Consider the following 18,825-nt stretch of genomic DNA (forward strand, 5'->3'; position numbering starts at 1 on the left):
ACAAAAATCATTAGATATGCTTCAGGAAGATGCTATATGATGCCATAATACAACACTCAGGAAAACTCTGAAAATAAACTAAGTCTGGAGTTGTTACAATGGAATACAGAGGTGTAGGTGAAGAGGTGTCAGCCTCACAAAGAAGAAAGGATCCAAGACAACTCTGGTCAGCCTGCAGCAGCCGTTCTTAGAACAGCAATGAGCAAGGTTTCACCATGCCCTTAAGTCAAACAGTTCCAAGATGATTTTTATGATCAGCAATACTTTAAAACAAACATTCTTTCTACAGTTACACTGGCTGGATACTTCCTTCCTCAAGCACCAGATTTTTAGCTTATCCCCGTGGTCTGGAGTGCCAGATTCTGACCATGGGATGACCGGGAACATCAGGCACGTTCTGCCCATGCTTTCAGTGCTGATTATGAGCTATGAGAGGAGTTATGCCAAGTCTGAGGCACTGTTTCATAACCAGTTGGTTAGCTGTAACACGAATTTCACGATGAACTTCGAGAGTATCTTCTGCTTGGCCCTCGTCTGACAGCATCAGCAGGAAGAGTGGAAGCGCGGAGCATCCCACAGGATGTGTAGCAATGCAAACTTCCTGCTCGAGCCTAACCTAGAGTGCCTTATATGGAGGAATAAGAGTGCCTCTTATATAGAGGAAGAGACACGATAAATATGAATCACATGGTAATAAAAGCAGCTGACTCTGTACAAAGCAAGCCAGATCCCAAATTCATGAATATTCTTGGAAAGAAAACGTGTGTAGCCCATCTTCTGACCAAAAACTCAGACTGCGATACTTAACTGAACGCTCTAGACATCAATGTTCTCAACAGGTACCTGTGAGCCTCTAGTCAGGCCATATCGCCCCTCTCTTGGAAAAAAAAAAAAATCATAGCACTACTCCCACCTGTAAAACAAAAATCAGTTCTTGATAGATAATAGTTCTAAATACCAAGAGTTCTTCTAACCAAGCCAAGCTGCAGTATGTGCATCACGTTTGCCATTTGATGCAAGAAGGGACTTCAGTGCAAAAGTGAGCAAGCAGAGATTGCAGAGGTTTCTCTTCTCCTGCTGGCACCTGGCAGACTGACTCCTACTGAGGTTCAAATGGGTCTTAAATCTCATGCTCACTGTCTGAGAAACTATGCAAACCTGCAGGACTCCAGAAGTTTCAGGGCCACTGATGAAATGGCCTCAAACTAAAATACTACTGAAGTAACCACTGCGGTCAAACTCCGTATCCTGTTTTACGAAGCACTTTTAGAAAATCCTCCTTGAACAAAACCAGCTGAAAATTTGTGGGGCTTTTAAAATGCCAATTGATTAAATTCACAAGTAAAGTTGTCTTAGAGAGCTTTCACTGAGATCACATCCCCTGCAAAACACCAAGCAACACTAAGTCCTTCAGAAATCTACTTCTCTTCTCTAAGGATTTCAGAGCTATTTCTGTTTCTGAGCAAGAATAAAATGCTTGACAGATACTCCTGAACTCTAGCAGGATAGAAATTGACTTATTTCCAAAATAAATGACAGTTATAAAAGAAGTCGGCTAGATGAACATACCCACCAACCACGCTTACTCACATTATAAGCCAATGTCTATTTCACCTCATACCCATAATCACAATTACCCAATTAAAGTGTAATACAATAAAAATCATGTAAACAAGGGTAGTGATCTTGTCAAAATATTCCAATATGGTTACATCATGAAGTAACGCCTCATTTTTTCAGTTCAGAAATGAAATATTACTGATTACTTATGGAATAATAATTAAAAAAAAGAGAACAAGCAATTAAGCCCAAGATCTTGATGTCTTGCGCTTCTTGAAGTTTCTCTCTCATGTAACTGAAAGTGCCAATTACAATTGATTTTTCTATTATTCCAGCCTTAGTACTTTCAGCCAAGTGACAGTGAAAGGTGTTAATGGGACTTGAAAATATTAGTTCTTAAAAGTGTTGCCAATAGCCTGCATACAACTCCAATGGTTTCTCATTTCTAATAATAGCAATGCTCCTCATGTTAGTTCAGATGAAAACCTGCTTTGTCATCTCCGTAAGGGTGGGGATAAAGGGACAAACATATTTAAACCAGAGATAATTCCCTAGAGCACTACCAAACAGAGGAAATCAACATTTAAGCTCCTTAAGCTATCTAACCAGGCAAGCTATTACAATTTCTACTGAATTAAGAAGCTTCACACTTTTCCTCTTCCACACTGTTTTGGGGAATTGCACAGACTGACATTTTAGAACTGATGCAAAACTCCATTAGACCTAATCACTTTATGACCACCTATATAGGAATAGCCATAGAATCACAGTGTGGTTTGGACTGGAAGGGATCTTAAAGACCATCTAATTCCAACCCCCTGCCATGGGCAGGGACACCTCCCACCAGACCAGGTTGCCCAAAGCCCCATCCAGCCTGGCCCTGAGCACCTCCAGGGATGGGGCATCCACAGCTTCTCTGGGCAACCTGTGCCAGTGCCTCACCTCCCTCTGAGGGAAGAATTTCTTCCTAACATCTAATCGAAACCTACCCTCTTTTAGTTTAAAGCCATTACTCCTTGTCCCATCCCTACACCCCCTGACAAAGAGTCCCTCCCCAGCTTTCACGTAGGCCTCCTTTAGGTACTGGAAGGCCGCTATGAAGTCCAGAGGGTTTAGATGTTAACTGTGTTTAGCAGTTTAGCAGTTAACTGTGTCCTGCATCTTTCAGGGTTGGAGGAACATGTACATTACAATGTACTACTGTTTCAGTAAGGCTAATTCATTATTATTCTAAAGCAAGTTAAAACAAGCTGCTAAGTCAATCTTTATTCTTAAAGTCAGGATAATTTCCTTGGTCTTCCCCAAAAACAGCTCTCAGTGGTCTCAGCCATCAAAGTTTAACGAGAATAAAAGTTTGCTATACATCTTTTATAAATAAAAAGTAGTTTAACTGAAAGGTAATTTATCTGTGCTTGGTGAATTATCTTGACTGGTTGCAATAAATATCAACAAATCAGAGCTCATTTTACATTGCTTATTTTCAGTTGCAGACAAGAAAAAGTAACTTTTCCTACTCTGTCAAATTTCAAAAAGCTTTTCAACTGTCACTAGCTAGTGACTGCAAAGTCTCTCTGCTAAAAAGAGAATTGAACTGTTGAAAATTTAGCTGCTGATAAATTCAGAGGGATGCCACCACTAAGAATCTCAAACCAGTTTAATAAGAAAAACATTGGAGAAGAAGCTGTCGAAAAATTGAGGAGCATGCTTACGCTTCCAGAGAGGCAATACTGACTGCAAACTCAATTGCGGGTTGTCAATTATAAATAAGCTCTGAAACTTCTTGTAAACTAAGTCTCGCTGAAATCCTATTTTGCCCCCATCTGAATTTAAGATAAAATTAAGCAGCATAAGACACAGTTGTTAAGCACCAGCCTTGCTGTGCCAAGGGCTGTACAGTTGCCACTGCACAGAAGTCAAGAATGGTGAAGGCAGCCACCTGAAAACACACGAGATGGACAAGGGCAACTCGTATCCATCACAGCTTCATCGGAGGAGAAAACCAGTGCTGAGTGCTGAAGCAGTAAGTCGCGTGGGAACAGGCCACGCTGAGTCTTGAATGGCAAAGGAGACATCTGATGAGTAAGAAAAAGGGAACAAGTGAAAAGACACAGAAAGGTCAACTAGAGAAACAGCTGTTGCAGCAGCACTCTGAACACCTACAGACAGAACGCATCGCCACGACCACAAAAGTGAGTTCCAATGGCCAAAAAGACGACAAGAAGTTGGGGAGCAGCCTTTGCTAGGTAGGTAAATAAGAATGTGTCTGGCATCCAACAATGTGATTTGTGATGCAACTAAAATAAGACCTGCAGTAAGGGGAAAAAAAAAAAATCCAACCAACTACCCAGTATTTTTTTCCTGACAGGAAGTGCGATCTTCCCCTGAAATTACTGATTACAAGGCCCTAATTCTAACCACATCAGAACTGGCCTGAATCTGCTGCGGTCTGCATATATGGATACAGTCAAAGGATGCAGGAAGCCGATTCTGAGAAACTAAGTTACATTTTAACTGTAAGATAACAGCACATGCAGAACCAGATCCTGCCTCATCTTCGCACTTAAAAATGCGAACTTAAATATTTTGCTTAATTATATTGAATTCATAAAACTAGCAGTTATAGCAGGATATTTTTCCAAGTTTTTAATGAGCCCAAAATTGACGGTGATCTTGGCCATTTTAGGCAGTAGCCAACTACCCACGTCCACAAAAATCCACCAAATTAGGTTTTTTATTTTTTTCTAATCTCGCTTCACTGTATGCTTTTAAATAAACAGTTACTCTGTGACAGAAAAAAAAGACCTACTGGCTGTCTGGCGTTCACCCTCCCTAAAGTTAGTTAGTACAGCCTTCATATTTTAGGAAATACCGCATCCAGATATTAAGATAAATTTAGGCAGCCTAAAGATGCATGCAGTTCTCCCTATTGTCCTCCTCTAATGCCAGTCCACCATACATTCCAATTAACTTTTCACTAATAAAGTGTTTTTGTTTTTTTAAAAAAAGGAGATTTAAGTGTTTATAGAATACTGTATATGCATCAGTAGGCTTGAGGCAATCTGCATCTTCCTGCCAAGTGTGAAACAGTTCGCAGGCATGCACGCAGTTTTCACAAGGTGATTTAGTTACCAAGTCACTCAAGTCACCATCAGAGCAGCCAAAAAAAGCACACTGAGAAGGACTCCTTCCAGTCTGTATGTCAGAAGAGTTTTCTTGTTTGCTTCTAAATTGCAAACACTGCTGTGGCCATTCCAGAGCTGTCTGGTTGTTTGAAGAACTCCTCCCCACGACTGCTGTTCAGGTGAGCAATCAAAGACTGCCTACAACTTTGCTAGACGCCCCCAAAATTTTAAAAATTTGTTTTCTTGGAAGACACCAAGCCTGCAATGCTTCAAAGCATCTTGTCTACAAAGATTTTGTGATGAGAACAAGTAGTAGAGCACGTCAGAACCCAGTCCTCCAGGTACCAAGGCTAAGTATCATAACCGGTCATAACAAACACAAGCTTCAGGTTTTACCTCCAAAAGCCAATGGAATAAGTGGCACTGGTATAGCAGCGTGGGTGATACGAGACAAGAATTTTCAAGTCCAAGACAATAAAGTGTCCTGAAATAGGCACACACAGCCATCACCAAACAGAACAAAAAGTCAGGTGTGAGGCACCAACCCAGAACATTCTATGACACCCTTAAAATAATCTCAATTGCAAGTATTAATGCTTGTACACATCATCCCTACCAGGGCTATTTCATGCAGACCACTAACTCTGACTACCCATCACATACCCCGCGTGCAAAAATAGGTCATGTATTTTTACATGTTTAAGTCACTTGGCAGATGTTACCCTCCTGGGGAGATTTGAGAGCTCATAACTCCACAAAGCCACATTTCTAATGCCCTGAAACTCTGATGCAAATTCAAAGCTTCACTGTACTTCCTTAGCTATCACTGAGGAAAGCAAAGCTAAATTTTCCAGGTGTCAGAAGGCACGTCTTCATCCTGTAAGATGCTTAAGTTTTAAGACAATTTATTTTTGGACAAATAACCTTCACTGCAGGATCAAGCGATAAATTACAAAACACATAATGCATGTAACGTAGTCATCACGTTTGGGAAGCGTCTGTATGCCAGACACCTTGTTGACCGATTAAAAATAGAAAATCAATCTGTCTTTGGAGAGAAGACCAAGTACAGAGGAAAGTCTCGCTTAGTGTGACTGACACACAACGCGAGCCTCCCCCTTGGGCATCACCTTTTGGCACGGGAGCCCCTCCTGACCCACGCAGACCCTCAGACAGAGATTTGTCTCATATCCGTCTGTCTGATTTTGGGCTGAGACCCCCGAGCAGGGAGATGCAGCTCACTTCTACCAACTGCCCACAGCCAGAAACTCCAGCCAGGGCAGAACTGCTCGGCTTAAGCCTTTGGAAGGAGAAAGAAAACGCGGAGCCTTGACTAAGCAAAGCCACCGCAGCGGGGCGGGTCGGAGGGGCTTCGGCGGGGGCCGGGCGGCGCATCCCCCCGGCGCGGCCTAGGCAGGCCTCCCGGCCAGGTGCGGCTCTCCCTCCCCGAGCCGCCGCCCCGCGGCCTCTCGCCGGGCAGGGTAAAGGGGCCCGGGAGGGCCCTGCCGGCTCCTGGCGGAGGAGAGGGGCGGAGGCAGAGCGCTAAGAGGGGCCCGGCGCTGGCCGGTGCGAGCAGCCGAGGCCCCGGCCGACAGCAGCCCCTCGTCCCCCGGGGACCGCCGCGCGGGGCTGCCCGCCCGGCCGTGCGGAGAGCCGCTCCCTGCCCTCCCGTCCCCCCCGCACCCCGGCGGGCCGGGGCAGGGCTCTTACCTCTGCTAACATTATTACCCCGCTGCGGCGTCTCCGCGGCTCTAGCCCCGCAGCATGGTGAAGGCCGGCGGCCGCGCGGAAAGTTCCCCCCACCCTGCGGCCAGGCGAGCCCCGGGCCGCCTCCCTCAGCGGCCGCCCGCCGCCCCCAGCCCCGCAGCCGCCCCGGTAGCTCGGCCCCGAGCGGCCGCCATCTTGCGAGGGCTCCGTGCGCCGCCGCCGCCCGCCCACGGGGGCCGCCCCCGGCCGGGCCCGATCCCTCCTCCGTTCCCTCCTCCCCTCCTTCACCAGCCCGCCGCTGTCCCTACCTGGGCCGGGGGGGCCATGGGCAGCTCGGCTACCCCGCCGGGGACCGGGGCAGGCCGGTGAATGCGGAGCCGGGCAGGGCGCAGGTCGGGCAGTGCCTTCGCGGCGGCGGGAGCCCGGCCTCGGCTGCTCCGGCCTCAAATAGTCGGCAGCCCAAGGGAGAAGTTGAGGGCAGCAGAACTTAAGGCATTGTTTCCAAAAGCACTTTACAGTTTTTGTGCCCCGTCCCCGACGAGACGCGGTTCTGCTTTTCTTCTGAGCTCTTTGGTGCTAAGCAGCAGTCGCTAATTTAAACGCTTTTACACATTTCTGACCAAACAGCACGACTTCTACTCCAGTAGGGCATACAACATTGCATGTCTTTTTCCTGCTCTAGATGTTACAAAGAAACCTCTATATGTTTGCTACCGATATTATTGTTAAGTAGCGGCATAAATTGTGGAACTGAAACACATCAGAACCTGCGCCTCACGTACCGCCAGCCTAGTTCCTTCTGCCCATGTGAGAGCATACTCCAGCAGCTCAGTATTCAAATACATGTGAAGGTTCCTGTGTGAAATTTGTTGCTTTTCCATTAAACACTGTTCTGATGGTCTTTTTGGTTTTGTTTAACTAGGTTTCAGAGTTACTAAGTTAACCTCAGGTGCGCTAGCTTGATAGGAATGGAAATGAGATACGTGTTTGTTTTCTTCTGCATTGCTAGTAAGAGAAAATGCATACAAAAGAAATAGTGATGATTACCAGAAAAGATGAAAGAAAAGCTGCAATACTACTATAATGTGGGGGAAAAAAAAAAAAAAAAAACTTCAATTACAGTTGGTTTTCTCACCAAGTAAAAGCAAAGGCCCTGTGTTGTTTATTGCAGGGTTGGAAAGGGTGCTCTTACGGCTGCTGGGCTTTATAAAAGTTTTCACAGGGATTTTTAAATACTTAGCAGCTCAAGGTTGCCCACTTCTTGCTTTTATTCGTGAGTATTACCAAGTTTCAGTTTTACTCATACAAGTGTTTTTCCCCTGCAGAGACCCAGCTGTTAGTCATGTGAATCAAACTTTCAAAAAAACAGTCTCCTGATATTCATTGTGGTTTATTTGCCTTTTCTAAATAATCCAAAATATTAACCTTTTAAAGTATTTTGTAGCTATGTACTTCTGAAATTCTTCTGCATGTTTGAATGTTTGGTGTCAGCATTACTCTTCTTCAAGTGTGTTCCTTAGAGAAAATCCAAATCTCACAGCACACAGAAATCTCTTTTCAAGAATATGTTTAACAATAACAGAACCATGCAATGGCCTTGCATATGGTATTTCACCATCTTGATAAATTAAAAATTGTTCGAAACCGTTGAGCAATGAGAGTTGTGAAATATCTACTTTATTGCTTTGGACCCCTAACATTTATTTACATGCAGAAATAAAGCATGCTGTAGATGCTTATTTGGAAGACACTTGCATACCTAACTATGGTTCTCTATTCACAGCTTTCATCACACTTCAATTCAGCCAAATAAGGCCCTGTGCTCTGGTCTGTGGTAGAGGAAACCCCGAAGGGACTCATAATATAGCAGAGTGTTCAGTAAATCATCAGTTGTGTAATTATGCAAAAACACATTTAGGTACAAATAGAATTAAAATACTTAGAACACTTACTGTTTGCCATGTTACTTAGTCATAAATGCATTCTCTGGGCAAGGAACAGTGATAAGATAAATTACCTAGCTTATAAAATGTAAGGGGTAAACAGGATGTGAAAGTCTCATGACTTACATGAATATAAATAAATGATAGCTTTTCTGTAGTTGAACCAAGATGATGGTCTAGCAAAACAAAGTGTCTCTTACCCTTTATGTTTAAGCACATAAGGTGAGTTATTCAGAAGAAACATAACCCCCTTTTAAAACTTACTGCAAAACTGCATATGTCCTAAGTGTGGTAGATGCTAGAAGAGGACAATCTTATGCAAACCTCACAAAAATGTTACTGTTTGTTCTTCTAAAGGTTACAAGCTAAGAACAAATAATAGGAATGATATTGTTGCATGTAACACATAGTTTGTTAATCTGTAAAATTCTGATGCTGTTATTTCAAACAGTTTGGGAGAGGGGACTAAGAAAATCCTTATATCGCAAAGGTCTTTCTACTCCCTTACAAACATACTTCTGAAAAGGCGTATCAGTTTATGGGAAGAGACCTATCTCAGCCTTACCGTGCTGTTAAGTTCTGGCATAACGTCATTCACAGTTTCTGTGAGGTCCTTCAACACATTTCCTTTCCTCATAGAGGCATCAGCATCCCTTCAGCATCAGTTTCAAGCCTGGGTCACATCCCATCCCTTCCCTTTAGCAGCACCCTTTACCCCTACACCCCCCAAAAATAGATTTCCAGATCATGGTTTTACATCTAGCACTATCTATTATTATTTTTTTTTTCTGACCAAGATTTGGTCATAATTAATACTTTGTACTCTAATTTGAATTCACAGCTACTTCTGCTTGCTATTTGGCAGCCCAACAGCATACTAGTCAGGAAAGCACCTTCCATTCTTGTGTTGCTGTAATAAACCTACCAACAGTGGTACTGAAAACTGTTCCCTGTTTTTACACATGTTGGCATAGCCTTAATATTGTTGCAAAATATTAATGGTATAGTCCATTGTTTTAACTTTAGGTTAGCACCATCTCAATTTCAAGAGGGAAAGGTAGCGTAATTGCAACAGCAGGAATGAGGCTGTGAAGAAGGACAGAACCACATAAAGGTAGACTCGAGGCAGAAGAGGAGAGCTGAGAGCAGCAACTTGGAAAGAGGATATGAGACATTTCTTGAGAGAGTAGTCTGCTGGGAGTAGCAAAAAGGAGCAAGAGAAAAGGAAGCTGCCCAACACTGAGGCATTAAACAGTTACATTGTCTACTTCCATTCTTGGAATAAACTGGAAAAACATAGGTATGAATTATTTTCTTCTGGGGAGGAGAGTGTTTCTAAATTAGTATGAGAAGGTCTGGAAACAAGGCTTCAGTGATGATTTCAAGGATTATCAGTAATACTTGGTGGGCCAGGAACACTTGACCACTTATTTGTTTTCCTGAGACTATCTTCAAGTGACAATAATGCTATTAAACTTGATGAGTCATCTGTAAGAGGCATATTCCTCACATTTTATCCTTGTGCGTTCTTTACAGATATACCATGGGATCAGCATTGCAATGACCTTGCATACTTACCGGAAGGCTTTTAGCCACATGAGTACCGTGCTCATCCAGGCAGAGCAGTACGCTCATTATTTTTATTGTCACTTCCACAAACCTGCAAGCACTCTGCAAAGAAGTGTGTTATGGCAAGTATATTTATCTCTAATCAAATACAAACCTGGCAGAAAGACTGTGCTCCCAGTCACTCCTTAAAGTATTCAGAGAATTTTCTTTCTCATAGGACTATAAATGCTTAATTCAAGGAAGGAGTCAGAGACAGTTGTACCTTAAGGCTAATGACTATAAAGGGTTTCGTATTTATAAAACAGCTCCTACTTGTTGCCAAACTTCTTGGTGTTCTTTACATTGATTACAGTTTTCGCTGACTATAAACCCAGCTAGTTGTTGTGATGTTCTGGATTCACAATTTTGAAATCCCACTGCAGACACTGGAAACTGCATGCATATCTACCATGTGTGAATGCAGAATTAAAATCAGAAATAGAACAGGAGGAGATAGGGATACTACTGACAGGCTCTCCAGCTAGAAGTTTATAAAGATATTTGTACAGTGTAACATAGTGAGTTCACTAAGTTGAAAGGCAAGCTTGGAGACAAAAATATAATTGTGAGGGGGCGGATTTAACATATATAGAAGGGGCACAGGCAAGATTTAGAAATAAAAGAGCAACTCTGCTGACTTGCAGAGAAGCACAAAAGAACACAAATTATTTTCCAGTACTAAAAGGAGGGCAGTCCCACAACCTAAATAACTGTTAGCTCGCCAGCTAATGAAAAATGAAATCAATGACCTAATTGCCATTAAGATACCCTCTGAAACAGCAGTAACCTGCATTTGGAGGGCAAAAGGATATGTCCTCTTGTCTTATACTAGAAGACAAATGAAGACCAAGGAAACGGGAAACAATAGCCAGCATTGGCAGAGGGACAGAGTGCATGAACAGACCAATTTTACTTTACTAAGCAGCTTCATTAAAGTGGTTACAAGACTGTTCTAGGTTCATCAGCAAGCCTAAAGTTTTACATCTTTTGCTAAAGTCTACAATAGATCTTTCACAGCATCATTTCCATATACTATAAATTAGCTTTCATTGTCCACAATCAACTAATGTAAACCAAATTTTGGCTTTGCATAGCTTAGCCTGGCAGTATGGTTGGCATTTGCTTAGGGTTTTTTGGTTTGTGGTTGGTTTTTGAGGGGAGAGAAGGTAGGACACAGGAGGTCTGAGGAGTGTTTTATTGTCATTAAACATTTCAAGTGTTCAGTCTCACTGTTTAAAAGCAGTGCTGTATCTTTATGGTTGAATTCTATAAGAGCAAATGACTACACAGCAACATGATTGAAAGGGGAACTCAGAGTGTCTTTGATGCGTGAAATTTGAATATTCTGTTATTGCAGGATGTTGCCTATTCTAAGCTTTTTGGTGTGAGCTGCCAGAAGTTTTGCTTCTGATCAGGCTCACAGCTCTACAAACTCCAGTTAAAGATCTTATTCGCCTTCTGGTTCATCAGCATTTGCCTAGGTGCATCACAGACAGAAAATGCAAGGGCGTGTGCAAAAGGGCCAATATAAACAATAGTATGTGAATATTGGGCAGTAAATAAATAATTACTGAAGAAGCATCACGTGTAGTTCCTGCTTCTTCTTTTGCAATATCTACCCATTGTTCAGGTTCTCAGAATTGTCTATTGGGGTCTGAAATTTCTTTTAAAGCTTTTGCTAGCCTACATTCCTTCACTGTAGTGAACTTTCTGCTATTCCAACAGTTGTCTCCAACTAAATCAGACACTGTTTGCCTTAGCAGCTTAATCCTAATTGTCCAAGCAACTGTTAGAATAAAGATAAACAATATTTCTTAATACAAAGGAAACTGTCTCAAAATTATACTGATGTCTCTTTCAGAAGTCTATAATGACATGTCTAGAATCATCTCAGATTTAATATAGAACTTAGTCATCAGCTGCTTAGCTTCTGGCCATTGATGTTCTGTGAAAACAGTGCACACAAACAGAAGGCTTCCGACGCTATTTGCACACTGCTGCTACAGTGGGAAGCAAAAAAAAAAATCTTTAGAAAATTCACCTTAATTCATAAAATTCCTTTAGAAGCAACCAATACAATTGTTTGAGTGACCCAGTAATTTGAACATAAAACTTAAATTGAATGCTTATTCTGCAATATGTTAAATGAGCACATTCCCTCCTTTCAAGTGGGTCAGGAGTCATGAAAACATATCTCTGTGGTTTGAAGATACCTCTGTTGCTCTTCAAAGTATTTGCTATTACCCTGCTTGGCCTGATGACAACTACCTGTTGCAAAAGGGTTTAGATGGTTTCTCTTCTGATATTTGAACTCCTGAATGTGTCTGGCAGGTAGATCAGTCTAGATAAAGGCCCCACAGGTCTGAAAAGTATCTTCTCATGGTATCTTCTCAAACATGCATATGGCCAGTTTTGAAACACATTGCAAACAGAATTTGTGTACGTGAGGTTTTTGTTTTGTTTTGTTTTGTTTCCAGTGCTGGAGACTCAGTTTACTTTTCTGGTAAGACGAATTCGTTTGTGTCATTATATCATGCTTATCTTTCCAGGCATTCAGGCGTATGTCACAATCAGATAGTTTGGGCCTGAATTTTCAGGTTACATACTGCTTTAATTGTGATTAAAGTGATACTGATACAGTGATAGTGTCCCAGTGATACTGAACTTTGCCAGTGACTCAAGATCAAAATGAAGGTATCTGATAGCACGGAGAATACAGTGGAGAACACAAAATGAGTTATATCTAAGACATTTAAGTGGAAACTGCCCACTTTACATAAAACCAGATGAAGCTATAAATCTGAGAAGTCTGAGAAATCTGCCCAACTACACAGCAGTTAACACATGGCACAAGGAGTTCTTTAATTAGAAAATATATTTAAAAACTAAAAACTGAGTGGAGGATAAATATGCATTATCTTGGCGAGGACGAAGGGGTTTAGAACTGTCCTTAAAACTTTTTTCTTTTTAATTTAAGAGGTGTTTTCTGACTGTTGCCTCACAACCCTAGGTGTTCAGAGCCATTAGCCAGGCTTGAAGAATCACGACAATAGAAACGAAAGTTGTTTATATTTTCCCTGTTTCCTGAACATTTAAGAAGCAGTCAAGTCATATTTTCAGACTTTGCTGTGCAATCATAAAGGCTACAAACTCTTTTTAAAGGTTATTTCTACTTGCATTTAATAACATGGCTCCACAAACTCAAAGAAAGAAGCTAAATATTGTAAGTTTTGATAAATTTGTAGGACTTGGCAAATACCGTGAGGATACCCAAGGGCTTATCAGACTTTCTTTCCATTGTGCGTCACTGCTATTTGTGTCTTCTCTCTGGGTGAAGGAGTTTATTAGTATTGTGTATGCTCTCACAGCTGAAGCTCTCACTGCTCAGACCCTTGAGGTCACTTTGCAGATTGGCTTCATTCTTCTAGTCGTTTGTTTTGCTGCACACTTATGGCAGTTTCTTCATAACAAAGACTGATGCAAAAAATACCACAAGATGTAGAGATTTAATTTAATCATCAAAAAGAGCCTCAGGAAATCCAAATTCCCGAAATTGAAATGCTGCTGGTAATACATTAGCAAGAGGACAATACCAAGGAGTACCGTCATTACTTATTCGAATGACAGCATTTCCCTCAGTTTTGTTAAAGTCAGACCCAGAATATTTTCTCCTATGTAATTCACACCACAAGTTGGTTGCTGCTCCCCTGAAGGAGGGTTGAAAACTGGTCCTACGTCAACTCCAAATGGTTTTTCATGTGGTACCAGGACTACCAGGTCCCTCCTTCACCAGAAAAACCTGTTCCTTGGGCACTCCTCGTCCTCATAGTTACATGCATAGTCAGAGAGGCCATTATGAAGAATCTTCCACTGGCTGTATTTTATATACAAAATGTGCCCTTGACTAAAGATCTTATACCTCTTGCTAGTGCTATGGTTTGTTTGGTTTATCATTGAGATCATGTTTTTCTCCTCGAGATTTTCACAAGATGTTTATTTATTTTATTTATTTTATTTATTTTACCATTACTTTTGATTGTAACACTCCCTCTATAAGTTAGTAAACATACTGCAAGGCCACTGCAAGCTACTTAGGATTAAATAAGAGTCAAAGAGTTGTTATCTTCAACTCTTACTCAAACGTTGCCATTATTTCCTTTCCCTTTAACACTTAAGAGTGTCTCATCTATCAACCTGAGCCACCTCAGGGAGGTGTGATGTGAAGCCTTCTCTTCTGTGTGGGTTTCTCCTTCACTTTACCATGAAGGCTAATTGCCACTTGTCCATTCTCATAATTTACATCCAGTTCCCAGAAAGAGAGACAGGTTTACCCACTGTCTATTGTGAAAGAATTGGAACAAATGATTTCACTGCTGCTGCCATGACTTCAGCAATACACCTAAGGTCATGAAGTTAAGAACATAATCTGAGCTTTTACAGTGGTTCAAGTATTAATCCTTGCAGTAAAGGCATATCCTGAAGTAGAACGGTAAAATTCTCCATATTAAATCCCAAAATGTCCTGATAATTTCCATTCTCTCTTGAAATAGATCCTCTTGAAATGCCAACTTGAAAAAGGACTTGTAAGCCCAAAATATGTTTCCTCTTTCCCTTCCTCCATGACGTCAGTTAGTTTAACAAAGGCTATCTCATTTTTTTCAGGCTAAGCACACAGTTCTGCAGGCTTATTTATGCCTCATATTACAAACAGTACAGATGCTGCAGTCAGAGTATAGTGTTGTGTTAAACTTACCATATGATAACATAGATTTTATTTGGAAACACTGAATATAAACATAACTTGACCCAGACTACTCTGGAGTCAAAGTTGAGATTGCAATGTTACAGACTAAGCTAAATTCATTTAAGCAGCTGTGCACAGGAGTCTGCAATGCAGTGTTGCACTGAAATTCAGATCTGCTTAGTCATCATACTGATAAGAGATGTTGGAATGATACAGATTGATTAACAGCTTTCTACAAACCTGTTTTTGCTAGATTCCTACAAGGATCACAATTTCACTTTTGAGAGATGAAATAGCTGCTGCCAGAAAAAAAAAAAAAAAAAAAAAAAAAAAAAAAAAAAAAAGCCCATTTTACTCCAAACTCAGAAGAATAAGGAAAGAAAGAGAGAAAAACTCAGAAGAAAAATTAAAAAATAAAAATAAAAAAATGTGTTCTGTCCTACTCTGATATGTGCCTGATGTCTTAACACTGTTATTTTGAATTTTTTCATCTATTCAACTAAAAATTTGCCAGTTCAGAAAAATATTAGTTACATGAACTTTTTCCTCAATGCAAGAGGCAGTTAAGAACTTACTTAATATCTGTAAGTGTTTCCAGATTTAAAACCCAAACAGCAGCTAGTTCTCTAATTAAAGCTCCAGAGTATCTGACAACAATGACAAAGAGCAAGGTTGGAACAGAGAATTTCCAGTAACAAAACATAAATCAACTGCATTAGTTAGAATAATATAACATAATTTTAAAATATATATATTTTTAACACAGTCCATCTACATCCAGCTGTGGAAAATAAACAGCTGTCCTCCAAAGTCTCCTGGTATTCACCTGCAATCATCCATATGCTCTCTGCTCACTCACTGTCATTTTTTTGTTCTTCACCCTGTGATGAGTTCTTCACCCTTACCTAGACTTAAGCTCTCTTTACTTCTATTTCTCCGTTTTCATACTAGTAATATGCTTCCTTCCTATGTCTCCTCCAGTGTAGCAATGTCTCCTTATTCCTTCCAGAAATACCTCTCATTCCCACTGCTGAGCATGAATCCAGACTCATGACTCCTGCTTGGCTCCTGGGGAGAGAACCATCCCAGGGGAGCGAGCAAGCTGCCAGGCCTCGTCCATCTTCTGGCCCTCCTTCAAGCCAAAGGGCTTCTATCTTTTTGAGGAGAGGTGCTCTGGGATAAGGCTGATGCTAGCTACCCAAAGCACTGCTGGATCTAATGTGTCAGTCACTCTTGCTAATGGGGGCAGTAAATGCCACCTCTGCATCTTCAACCTGTATAGCTTTTTCATAATATGAAGTAACTTTAATTAGACATGCCAAATATATGATACACTTCATCACTAATGCAGGTCCCGTGGCTGGTTTTCTTTTTGTACCTAAAGCCACTGTCTGTGGAGTCATGTGTCTAAGCTGTGCGATGACAAAAGGTTCTGCTTTAGGCAAGCAAGTTTTCTTCCTTCCTCTTGACACAGAATTGCTTACGCATGTGAATCCTAAAGCCGTAGGAAACCAGGGAAGGTCAGAAGATACAGCTCTGTTTTGTGATACAGAAACCCCTTTGAACAAAAATCTCTTTGCTACTCCTAAAGCTTTGAGTTTTCAAAACCTTTGTATCTGTTAAATTTACTACTGGAATAACTTCTGCAATTGTTTTCCACGCAGAACTGAAAGAAATGTGTTTAAGCATCTGTAGGGTTGTGACAAAAACATATTTAGACATCATCTTCCTATTGATTGGGATTGGATAGCTCTATTTCCAACAGTGCTCCAGAAGCACATTGGTATTTGAAAGGACAGCCATGAGTATTCTTCTGAGAAATCTGGAGATTTCCAGAACTCAGAAGTCTTCTTTATTACTTCAGCATTCTGTATCCAAAACCAACTACAGACACACACAGCTGTGTTTCCACAAGACATTTATTTCTGAGATAATAAAGAAAGATACCTGTCTTCTCTTACCTCAGGTAAGAGTTGTGAATAGATTTGCATTAATTCATAGGGATGCACATAGCTGATATTGGGATAGTTATACAGAAACTGTTGTATTTTTGTAACCCCCTTTTTAAATCTTTGCATTGGGTAGAGTTCAATTGTGGAATGAATTACAATGAATTGGAATGAGTCCGAAATGAATTGGATTGCTGCACACTAGCTAGAGAGAGCAGAATTATATCTGTTCCCACAGAACATTTTCTTTTTTCTTTTTTTTTTCCTTTGTACTTACTATTCTTGTCATGTATGTAAAGTACACAGGTGCTGATTAAAAGATTGCAAAAGGGATGTGGAAAAAATCTTTTTAAACATACAGAATGAAATAGTTTGAGTGGCACTTCGTGATTTGTTTTCCAATTAGGAATGACATTTAATTTTCAGAGTTGAACTGTTTTTAAGATAACATTTTGTTGGCTCAGCTGCGTATGCCTACTCCTGTGATTGCCAACTATAATTTTCAGGAGTTTAGGCACAGAGTAGGCTAACTGCTCCCGGTTTTAATGTGTAAGACAATACTTACTGTTGTGAGTGACACAACCCCGAAATTATTCATGCTTCCAGTTTTTATATATGTATAGATTATTGAAGATGCTGTAGGTTTTAGCTCTTCACTGACTTCACAGATATTTGGGATAGGTCTTCCCCTTGAAGAAGGAGGGAAAACACAGCTTGTTGTGCAGATCATAAATTGTCTGCAGGTCAGTATCGAGGTGTGTAGGCATCAGCACTGATTTGACAGTTTTCTCATTAAAATCCACTGGTCAGACTAATACAATGTACTTTCCTTATGATAAATATTTGTAAGTTGTTTCGTAAATAAAAAGAAAACTGTCATAAGGAAAATACAACTTTTAAAAGTACCCCGACTGTACGAAACATTTCACAGAAACAAGTGAAACTACATCCCTCTTGCTAACACCCTGCAAATAAGAGGCCTGCAGCGAAGGCTACATGCTCACATTAACCTGACACTGTCTTCCCGTGCACCCAATTGCTCACTTTCATCGTCTTCCTTGTGCTGGTACAACCACTGAGGCTTTTAACAGGGTGCAGTCAGGCAAGTTTGGGAGCACAGGTCACCCTTTTGACAGCAGCATGCATTTCATCATGTTAAACTGATGGCATAATCATGACCTCATTCTGCAAAACTGTCAGTTCAACTCTGGCATCTTAAAAGACTGCACATTTTAAACTTGTTGTAACTATAATCATGTACAAGATACTAAGGACAAAACAGGATGCTGATGGAAAATAAATTTATTTCCACTTAAATATGATACAGCTGGTAGTAGTACTGAAGGTAAACTGTGATGAGGGGATTGGTATGTTGTATACGTGCTTCTTATCCAATATCAAAAATAGGTGTGCCACAAAGTAAAGGACAAAGGACAAGGAACCAGATGACTTCCTGTTTTGCTTTCAGAAAATATTTACTTCAAAATGCTTGAATGTCTTTAAAAATGCTTTAGATTAACTTTTTGGATTAAATCAAAACAGTAATTATGATTCCATGAGTTATTCCATGAGGCTTTGATCCCTGACATGCTGTATCATGTTAGTGTTCATTACAGACCACCATGATGTTACCTGGCAAACAAGGAGTCTTTTATTATGCTAGGACTTGCACATAATCAAACCATCTTACTAGGACTGTAAAATAATCTTTTTTCCTATATAATCTTAATGCTATATTTCAACTTTGTTTCTCATAAGCTGCAGGGAATTTTTCCAAACCAAATAGTAAGCTGTTCTTTATGTTCCTGCTGATGTATAGCATGCAGATTACTGATGGTGTGTTTTAAATCGTATTTTTAGATTGATTTTTATATGATACCAAAGGTGTGTGTATGGATGCATGTATATGGGTATGAGTATGCATGCATGCACACATGCATGTTTATCTCTCTGTTTTTCATTAATACCTTTGAACCCTTTGGCTAATTCCAACCAAATTAATTTAGGACTAGAGTTCTAAAAATGAATATGTTTCTACAAGGCTTGGAAAATGGCCAAGTAAAGAAGAAAATCTCATCAGTGTCCTGATTAAAGGAAAGGTTGTAGTGCAAGTGCATACGTTATTCAATGGTAGAGAATCTTCCCGGAGGACAACCTGTATAACTGTCTCAGATGTTGGAGAAAAGGCGCTT

At 40.7% G+C, this 18,825-nt stretch overlaps 1 protein-coding gene across 4 annotated transcripts in view; it reads right to left on the reverse strand.

Moving 5' to 3' along the window:
- SNX13 (sorting nexin 13) overlaps window positions 1–7,290 on the reverse strand; it is a 68,784-nt gene extending 61,494 nt beyond the window's left edge. The window contains exon 1 of one of the 4 annotated variants that reach the window (XM_040547897.1): window positions 6,698–7,290. In XM_040547897.1, coding sequence (XP_040403831.1) covers window positions 6,698–6,715 — 18 coding nt within the window. In that variant the 5' untranslated portion in view covers window positions 6,716–7,290. Of the gene's footprint in view, window positions 1–6,392; window positions 6,602–6,697 lie in introns of those variants that run through there. The other 3 variants (XM_040547893.1, XM_040547898.1, XM_040547895.1) reach the window with 3 other exon arrangements.
- Window positions 7,291–18,825: the final 11,535 nt, after the last annotated feature.

This window comes from Cygnus olor, chromosome 2, assembly GCF_009769625.2.
Source record: "Cygnus olor isolate bCygOlo1 chromosome 2, bCygOlo1.pri.v2, whole genome shotgun sequence".
Classification (NCBI taxonomy): domain Eukaryota; kingdom Metazoa; phylum Chordata; class Aves; order Anseriformes; family Anatidae; genus Cygnus; species Cygnus olor.